Genomic DNA, 10,039 nt, shown 5'->3' with positions numbered 1-10,039 from the left:
CTTGTGTTGCTTATACAGTGAGGGGTTCTGTTATGAGCACGGGGTAAATCGCTCCAAATGTTTTTCATAAAATCTGCGGAACTTCTACTCGGATCTTAGATTAGGTGAGTGGGCGTTTGTGCTGGGTGTTTGTGGGTGCTGTGTGGGTGGGGCTCGTGGGTTATGTGGGAGGGAGAGGGTGTTAGAGGTGGAGAAAGTGAGGGGCGGGTGTGGGCTGGTGCGTGGCGCCCGCATTCCGCGCACCGCCCCTGGCCGCCCCCGCCCATCACGCCCGCCCGCCCACCCTTTGTTGCTCGCCCACCCACGGGCGGCGTCGCTATCGCCAGTCACACCTGCCTTACACCACCCCCCTGTACCTGTCCTACCACTTAACAGGTGATCTACACCTGCCCAGGTGAGTGACAGGTGTGAGGGACTCATAATCAAGGACCCCAATGGAAGTAAGTCAGGGACCCCAATAGAAATAAGTCAGGGGTCCCATTGGAAATAAGTCAAGAATCCCAGTAAAAATAAGTCACTGACTTTTCGGTTATCCTGGTAGGTAATTTACAATATGTATTATAGTTGTACTTATGGATACCTATGCCTAAATTTACTAACCTCATAGTTATGAAGCATCACTTACCTCTACCCACCACTTGTCACTCAACATTTGTGCCCTGCAATGCTTGCAGGAGCCGCAGGCTTGCTTACACGTTTCCCCATGGTATCTGAGTCATATCTGAGGGGTCTGGAGCCCTAAGGATGTGTACCCCCTTGTGCCAGCCAGTCCCGAAAGCGTTCATAGCGAGAATGTTGTTTCTGGTATAATAATCAATTTTGTTGTACCCCCCTGCTGCTAGACGTTACCCTTCCGTTTACATCATTTTTTTGTTGCTAGTTAATTATGTGAATTTAGGTTTAATTACATTTAAGTACTGTATATAACCTTTTATTACTAAGGTTAAATTTTCTTGGCTCACACTAGAAAATTGGACACAAAATCCATTAGAAAATGAAGTGTATGCCTAGGACAAGTTAAGCATATGCAGTAGGTGAGGTAGCATTTATAAAGCTCGCTCCATATATTACATGGATGAAGTTAATGATTGCTCCAAATTCTCCAGCATTTTCTTGCTGGTGGAGAGTTTTCCCATATCTAAACTGGGTGGTAAACAATAATCTAACCTAAATCTCAATTATTTTGTTGAATAACTCGATATGTATATTTTAACATGCCACTGAACCTTTTGCCTAGATAGCCTAGATAACTTGCTGACATCAGTGATTTGAAAAGTCTGGAACTTTGCTTGAAAAGTCTGTAACTTTGTGTGTGAGGAAATGGTATGGTGATGCTGACAAGATGTGGAAAAAGACACTTATGTACAGTTCAGGACATTTAGTAAAGGAAACGTTTCGTCACGAGTGGCTTCTTCAGTCCTAATACAGAGAAACCTAAGAAAACGCGTACATATAGTGGCAGGATTAAGGTGAAGTGTCGTGTGGTTAAGATAAAAGAGAGATAAGATTTCGTTCAGATTTTTAACCCTGGAGGGTTAGCCACCCAGGATAACCCAAAAAAGTCAGTGCGTCATCGAGGACTGTCTAACTTATTTCCATTGGGGTCCTTAATCTTGTCCCCCAGGATGCGACCCACACCAGTCGACTAACACCCAGGCATCTATTTGCTACTAGGTGAACAGGATAACAGGTGTAAGGAAACGTGTCGAAATGTTTCCACCCGCCAGGAATCGAACCCAGGCCTTCCGTGTGTGAAGCGGAAACTTTAGCCACCAGGCCACTGGGCCACCGAGGTGGTGGTAGTAGTAGTAGTGGAACTAAGGTGGTGAGACGGATGGCTAGAGAGGGACCTGCTGACATCATGTAACAGCAATTTCTAGAATTGGTAATATCCTGTTGATTAGCAATTTTGAGATACTGTAACTACCGGATTTTTGCTTTATAGTGTTACTGACAGCAATTAGTGCAGCTTCTATGCATTTTCTCTGTCTTAATTTGTCGTCGTTAATCACTAATTTAGCTTCACTGAATTTCATGAGATGTCCAACATCGTCCCTATGTTGAACACACACATTTTTGTCGTCATCATTTCTGCAAGCATTTTTGTGTTCAGTGATCCCGGCTGGGGTATGGTTTGTTTGCAATCGTGTCCCCCAGGATGCGACCCACACCAGTCGACTAACACCCAGGCATCTATTTGCTACTAGGTGAACAGGATAACAGGTGTAAGGAAACGTGTCGAAATGTTTCCACCCGCCGGGAATCGAACCCAGGCCTTCCGTGTGTGAAGCGGAAACTTTAGCCACCAGGCCACTGGGCCACCGAGGTGGTGGTAGTAGTAGTAGTGGAACTAAGGTGGTGAGACGGATGGCTAGAGAGGGACCTGCTGACATCATGTAACAGCAATTTCTAGAATTGGTAATATCCTGTTGATTAGCAATTTTGAGATACTGTAACTACCGGATTTTTGCTTTATAGTGTTACTGACAGCAATTAGTGCAGCTTCTATGCATTTTCTCCGTCTTAATTTGTCGTCGTTAATCACTAATTTAGCTTCACTGAATTTCATGAGATGTCCAACATCGTCCCTATGTTGAACACACACATTTTTGTCGTCATCATTTCTGCAAGCATTTTTGTGTTCAGTGATCCCGGCTGGGGTATGGTTTGTTTGCAATCGTATCATTACGATTTTGTGAGTCATGAAAAACCTATGATTCGCTTTACAAATATTTTCACTTTCTAGCAGTAGCCCGGAACCTAACCTGCTGTTTCCCCTACATATACTTTGTCACACCCCCCTACATGGTATAGTGTAAATTCCTGCACTTGTGCCAGAATCATGCTTGGGTTTTTGTATCCTAATAGTAGTTGAAGAGCTGGTAGATATTTTAGCCAGTTTTCTGTCAAACATTTTTGAAACATTAGTGGCAACGTTGCTGACCGGTCAAACAATGTAACTTGGAGGCTTTTCTTCAACTTGATTGGTGTTGGTCTTGTTGAGGATACATGTTGCATGTTTCCTTCAGTCACATATGAAGTGTAGGGGAAAGTGTGGTGAACTAAAAGAATTGGTGATGTATGTGCATTCTTCTTCGAGGAACTGTGGACTGGATACGTATTCTGTAGGCTTTCAGAAAGAAGCCAATAACTACCCCTCTTTTAGTTCTGGTGTCATGGTGAGAGAAGAAATGTAGAAGATCGTTCTTGTAGGTAGGTTTCCGGTAGACTTTAAAAGAAAGTCTGTTTTCACCAGTGCGTAAGAGAACGTCAAGAAAAGGTAATTGGTTGTCCTTCTCCTCCTCAAGTGTAAATTTAATAGTAGGTTCCAGAGTGTTGATGGTGTTGAGGATGCCACATACGTCTAGATTTTTGGGTACAATGACCAAAATATCATCAACGTACCGCATCCATGTGACTTTGCTTGACATTATTTCAAGATGAATTTTTAATCTAGTCCAGTTTCTGGCAGGAATATATTTTCGTTTAGTATTTTAAGGTTGAAGACAAGGCGACTTTATTTGGATTTGTAACCCAGGGTAACCCAAGAAAGCTAAAGAGCGTGGCCTGTTTCCTTTTGAGTCCTTTTGTACATCTTCTCTAAAGATCCAACCATGACAGTTGACTGATTTCTAGGCCAGCAGGTGTTAGAGTGAGAGGTGGGGGTTGATCCCACATTGTCTTGGTTGTGAGCTGAAGACAATAGCCACTGCACTCTGCTTAGGTCAAGTTATCTGGGTCACATGTGTAACAAGCTTACAACCTCACTTGTAATGCTAAGATAATACGTACAGCCTCTCCTTGCTTAACGATGGAGTTCCATTCTTAAAACTACATCTGTAAATGAATTCGTCGCTCAGTGAAGAGCATACTATAATGGTAGTGGGTTTGTTTCAATCATCTTTCATATTGTTTTAATGTCACCTTTGCATCGTTTACAACATTTCTGGTATATTTTTAAATGTTTATACAGTATTGCATTGTATATTGTAATAAACAGAATAGAAGAAATCAGCTCTAATATACATTATTTAGGTTTGCATACTGGTCAGAGAGCCCGTCATAAGTCCGAGTCATCTCTAAATGAGTACATCGCTAAGTGAGAGGCTGTTTAAGATTTGTTTGGATTTTTAACCCAGAGGGTTAGCCACCCCAGGACAACCCAAGAAAGTCAGTATGTCATTGAGGACTGTTTTATTTCCATTGAGGTCTTCTGCTTTGTCCCCCAGGATATGATCCACACCAGTCGACTAACACCCATGTACCTATAACTGCTAGATGAACAGGTACAGGAGGGCCCCACTTATACAGCAGGTTAGGTTCCGGGCTACTGCTAGAAAGTGAAAATATTTGTAAAGCGAATCATAGGTTTTTCATGACTCACAAAATCGTAATGACACGATTGCAAACAAACCATACCCCAGCCGGGATTGAACCCGTGGTCAGAGAGTCTCAAAACTCCAGCCCGTCGCGGGTCTAGTGGCTAATGCGACGGGCTGGAGTTTTGAGACTCTGACCGTGGGTTCAATCCCGACCGGGGTATGGTTTCATAGGTTTTTCACTTTCAAATGCATATAAAAGCCTGATTACATATCATGTATTAAGTAAGAAATAGAGCTAGGCCTAAAAAATGCATATTCAGTACACACATTACTAACCTTAAAATATTTTTGTACTTAGCTTATAGCGAATGGTGAATATATTTATCATAGGTAGCCTGAATAAATGAAGAATGGGTATAATTGAAAGCTGCTGTATGAGCAAAAAGTTGTAAAGCGGGGTCTGCCTGTATAGTGTGATCTCTTATCTTTTATTAACAATGTTTTTGCCCACACAGTGGGTTTTATCAAATCTTTTTCCATTGTATTGGTATTTTATACCAATACTGTGACTGGAAGAATACACACACAACATGTACATAGGAAACTGAAACTCGTGACGACTAGTTTTTCTATGATTAGTTAATGGTCCATGTCAGACTGAAATGCAGTCGCAAGTTTCAGTTTCCTATTTGCAAGTTGTGTGTACATATCTCTCTAATATTATTGTTATTACTGCTATTATTATTATTATGACTAATGATCAAAATCGGACTGTAACATAGTCATGAATTTCATTTTCCTATGTGCAGGTTATTTGTGTAATGTTCCAGTCACCGTATTGTGCCTTTGTATGCATTATTATTATTATTATTATTATTATTATTATTATTATTATTATTATTATTATTATTATTATTATTATTATTATTAACCCTTTGACTGTTTCAGGCCCCTCTCTGAAACTGTCATTCTATGTCGCTCAATTTTTGAAAAAAAAAAAAAATTATTTTTTCTTATGAAATGATAGAGAATCTTTTCCCGATGGTAATGACACCAAAAGTTCGAAATTTGGTCGAAAACTCGTGGAATTATGCTCCCGCGAAGTTAGCGGTCTCGGCGACATATGCGTATCGGCGATTTCGCCGACTTTGAGCCCTATTTTCAGCCAATTCCATTGTTCCAGTTGACCAAACTCATAGCTATTTCTTTAGAACTCCATTTTATCTATCAGCTGAGTACAAGAAACCTCCCATTTACTAATTTCGACTACCCATTATGGTGGTCAGAAATTGGCAATTTGGCCAATTTCACACAAAATAAAAAAGATGCCAATTTCAAAATAGGGTCCAGAATAAACAAGGTAGACATTCGTGGCACTAAAATAACATATGCTCTGTTCATTAGTCACATCTCTAGGCCCCTCTTATATTATTATTGCTTTCTATTTTGATTTTTTATTCATACAAAAAAATACAAAATTTACTGTTATGCAGACGACTGCATTATTGTAAAAATGGTATAAATAATATCAGTGCACTAGTGAAAGAATATTAGACTCCCCAGTTGACGTGTATTGGACATGTGGTGTGATTTATGTACTCTTGAACATTGGTAAAATCGAACATTTCCGCTACTTTGAGCTCAGTTTCAAGGTCGTTTTCATCGTAAAAGTAATGAAAATCATCTCTATTTCTGTAATATGTTTTCCATTTTATCACCTAAGACCAAGAAAACGCGAATACAACGATAAATACTATACGAAAATACACCTCAAAGTCGGCGTTTTATTCCAAAAAAACGATCAGAGTTTTTTTTTTCTCATTACGCAATGTGTGCTGCAGGATTTTTTTTATGTGGTGCACACTGATCACACAGACCCATTCTCTCACATGTGGGCCTACCAGCTTTCTCCCACTTGATTTGAAGCCGCTAGAATTATTGAGTATATATACGTCAGAAACATTGGCTCGTAAGACGTATTTATACGTCGAAAACAGTCAAAGGGTTAAATATGGGCAACTGCTAAACCTATATATCATATGGTACCTGGAAAAGGGAAATAATCAAATTTGATCCAAGGATTGGAAGAGTGGCTCCAATTTCTTGGATCAAAAGCTCTTTACAGGGCCTTTTTTTTTATGGAAGCACTGTGCATGCAACAACAGAGAACATTGACTACAAGGAATAAAGAGCATAGTATGTATAACTCTGCATTCTCTCTCATCCTCCCAAAAATACACACATAAAAAGATTCAAGTATAGGACACTGTACCCAGTGCTACTAGTAGTAGTCGTAGTAGTAGTCGTAGTCGTAGTAGTAGTCATAGTAGTAGGCGTAGTAGTAGTCATAGTAGTAGTCGTAGTAGTAGTAGTCTTCTTTTTAAATATTGTTTTTGGGTTACCTTACCTTGGTGGGAGATGGCTAGTGTGTTAAAATAATAATAATAATAATATATGAGGGCCCCAATTTACAGTGTTTCACTAATGCAGCAGTTTTCAGTTATAGCTATTTTTCATTTATTCAGACTTCCTATAATATATTCACCACTCACTTTAAGCTAAGGATGAAAATATTTTAAGGTAAGTAATGTGTGTACTGTATATGCATTTTTAGGCCTAGCTCTATTGCTCACTTAATATATGATAGTGTAAACATGTTACAGGCATTGGAAAGTGAAAAAAAAAGGGGCTGTGTTTCACTTTACAGCAATTTTTGTTTTATAGCAGTAGCCTGGAACCTAACCTGCTGAGTAAGTGGGGCCCTCCTGTATAAAGGAAAGGAAAGTTTGTCTCTTGCAGTAGAGGGAGGGTATGTTGTATAGCTTGACATTGTCCGCTCTGTGACAAGAATGCAGGCTTCCGTTTGTTTTATGCTGGCATGTGACCTGTTGTGTTGGCCCTCCTGCAGTACTATCCATTTCTTTTGCATACCTCCTTGCACTCTCCAGACACTACTATTTCTTTGCTTTCTGTTTCTTTATCCAGCTGTCTTGTCCAGTCCACTTCTTTATCCAGTGGAGGTAGATGGTAGTGGAGATACAGGGTCACACATTTTCACCCTAATACCACCACCTTCATACCTTCTGCCTCTCTCTGTCATCTTTTAAAATAATTGCTCAATCTCTGCAGAGGCCTAATTAGCCTCCTCTTGCTCCATGACAGAAATTGTTGTGGTAGGAAAAGGCTTGTGTTGTTTCTATGACCTTTCAGACAATGTTGGCAGGCATCTGGTTTGGAGTAATGGATAAGGTGTTCTCCATTTATAAGTTCTAGGTTTAACTGCTGCCACTACCAACATAGGACTTCTGTATAGTTCATTGGCTTGTCCCCCTGACAGGGTTGTCCTTAAGGTAACCCTGTGGTGAGTGTGTGGATAGTGGTACATTGGGGAGAGGGGAAGATCTTTGTTCCAGTATGGACTGTATAGTGTTAGGAGCTTCTGGGAAGGAGCCCTGACTATGTGGACTGCACTCAGTCCTTCATCCCTCAACTGGGAAAGACTTGCTGCTCCAGGCACTCATGAAATGGATAACCAGGCTTATGAGTTTCCTTACTCTGGAAAATCTCCAATGATGGACTTCCATTGTCCTACCACCCATGGTCAGTCTGGTATGTCTACCACTTCTAACTCAGTCTATACACTCTTTAACGATTATAACAATAATAATTCTCAAGTTTGCAGCCAAAGTGTTCCTAGAGACCCCAGTAAATCCAGAAACTGCAGATATCTTCTTGTAATAGCTGTTATTGCAACTGTACGCTAAAATGCTTAACATACAGTACAGTACTAACGGTACTTTTGATGATGATGTAATACACGAGGTAATGTTTTTGATGATGGGTGGGAAATCAGAATCATCCAATAATGACTCAGATTTTGCCTGTGGCTGAGGTTGTGAATAAAAATGTGATAGACTTCCATGACTTAACTGCTGAGGCTGTTGGTAAAGTTCTTTATAAAGTAAAAATGCATCTTCCACTGCTCTTGATCTTCAAGTTTCTCTTCATCACTATAATGTCTGTTGCTTCTGCATGTTTCCTTATCTCACAAGGCCTAGTCACAGACCAGGCCAATGGGGCATTGACCCCCGAAACCCTCTGCAGGTATACTCCAGGTATCTATTTTTTTTCTGCTGACTTAATTTGTTAATACTTTGTGTCCCAACAGTGCTTTCTGTTTCACCCTATTCAAGTACTGTACTGCATGTCCCATAACTATATTTTTACTCAGTTTCATCACATTTTTTTTTTAAGAGCAAATTAACCTTTGCTCTTGCTGCCCCTAGAAATCATGAGGAATGCCAGTACAGTACATAATTTCAAAAGATAGCTTAAAATAGTAGTCATGCTTGCAGGTATGAGACAAATTGACAAGAGAGTATAGTCTTAGTAGAGCAGTGAACATGAGAGGGCTGCAGAGGTGTTTGCATCAACTACAGTGCACCCCTCAGTGTTTCTGGTTTCATTTACACCACATTTCATAAAGTATTAAATGAAATAAGCCTGTACAATATTAACAGATGTACATTATACACATAGTATATGTAATATGAAATTAGTTTTCTTTAATTCACTGGACACTTGCAAATTCCTTCATTGTTTACAAATTTAATGAAAAATATGTGAATACAGTGATGTAAATTCCTCTGAAAGTTTGAGATTACTGTACAGTATATTATGCAACACAGTGCTGTGTTATTTAGAGTGAGAAGAGTGCATCTGTCTAGTGACTGGCTCATATAGGATATAACCTCCACCACTTAGCGCTAAATTACCCACCTGAGTTCATAGTCTCGTATAAAATATCTACACTAATTTTTTCATAAATTTTAATTTGTTCTTTCTTGTTGCTAGTTCCCACTTCCTTCTCAGATTCTTATCTAACAAAGGAGATCTGGTATTTTAATCACGGTTTGTCATGTTAGAATGCCCATCACCTTGGCAAAGCACATTCAGTCCAGACTAATGTTTTTTAGAGAGTGATTGAGAGTACATTAATGGCACAAGCAAGACTGAGGGTCATTGAAGAATTTCTTTTTTTGTCCATGGTGAAATTACAAATGCAGTACTATACAGTACTATTAAATGCAGCATAAGGAAGTTTTCTTAAAAAAAAAAAAGTAGTGGCTTATACCTACAGGATTTTCATCTAATAATTGTTTGTATTTATCAGTTACTATGGTTCCTACTAGTGGTAGTCATTAATCTGAGAGTTGTAAAGAAAAGATGAATAAACATTTGAAGGAAGACTGTTTTCATGACAAAATGCAGACCACTGTGCAAAGGCAGACTAATGTAATCTAGGCTCTATCTGATAAGTTATCTGCTATCTTATTGAACTGGGACACAGTCCCTGTACCTGCACACAAGGTTTTAGGAATGTGTGTGTATATATATATATATATATATATATATATATATATATATATATATATATATATATATATATATATATATATATATATATATATATATATAATGGGGTCCACCTTTGGTGTAAATTGTGGGACCCATAGCCTCGGAGAAGTGGATAAAAAGGCTTCATGGAGGAATATTTGGATTTCTTCCTGAAACCGTTTGAATATTCCACTTTCCCTACCACCCCATCTTTTAAACTATTTTTTTTTTTATCAATAGGAATATTTTATTACATAATATGGCACAGAAGATTTAAGAGATACATTGTTAATATAAAGGTGGCATATACGGTACATGTT

General features: G+C 39.2%; 2 protein-coding genes across 2 annotated transcripts in view; one reads left to right on the top strand and one right to left on the bottom strand.

Moving 5' to 3' along the window:
- The first annotated feature begins 12 nt into the window (after window positions 1-12).
- The window catches only part of LOC128697837 (broad-complex core protein isoforms 1/2/3/4/5), a 49,457-nt gene continuing 39,430 nt past the window's right edge, over window positions 13-10,039 (top strand). Inside the window, exon 1 of the mRNA XM_070099601.1 lies at window positions 13-104. The gene's annotated coding sequence lies outside the window, so the exon portion shown is untranslated. The remainder of the gene's footprint in view (window positions 105-10,039) is intronic.
- Window positions 8,811-10,039, bottom strand: part of LOC138854713 (uncharacterized) — a gene marked incomplete at its 5' end in the record, with an annotated part of 11,285 nt that continues 10,056 nt past the window's right edge. Inside the window, one exon of the mRNA XM_070099475.1 lies at window positions 8,811-8,825. Coding sequence (XP_069955576.1) covers window positions 8,811-8,825 — 15 coding nt within the window. The remainder of the gene's footprint in view (window positions 8,826-10,039) is intronic.

The sequence above is a fragment of the Cherax quadricarinatus genome, chromosome 68 (assembly GCF_038502225.1).
Source record: "Cherax quadricarinatus isolate ZL_2023a chromosome 68, ASM3850222v1, whole genome shotgun sequence".
Lineage (NCBI taxonomy): Eukaryota > Metazoa > Arthropoda > Malacostraca > Decapoda > Parastacidae > Cherax > Cherax quadricarinatus.
Note: the sequence above shows the minus strand (reverse complement) of the source record. Positions and strands in the feature narration are given on the sequence as shown.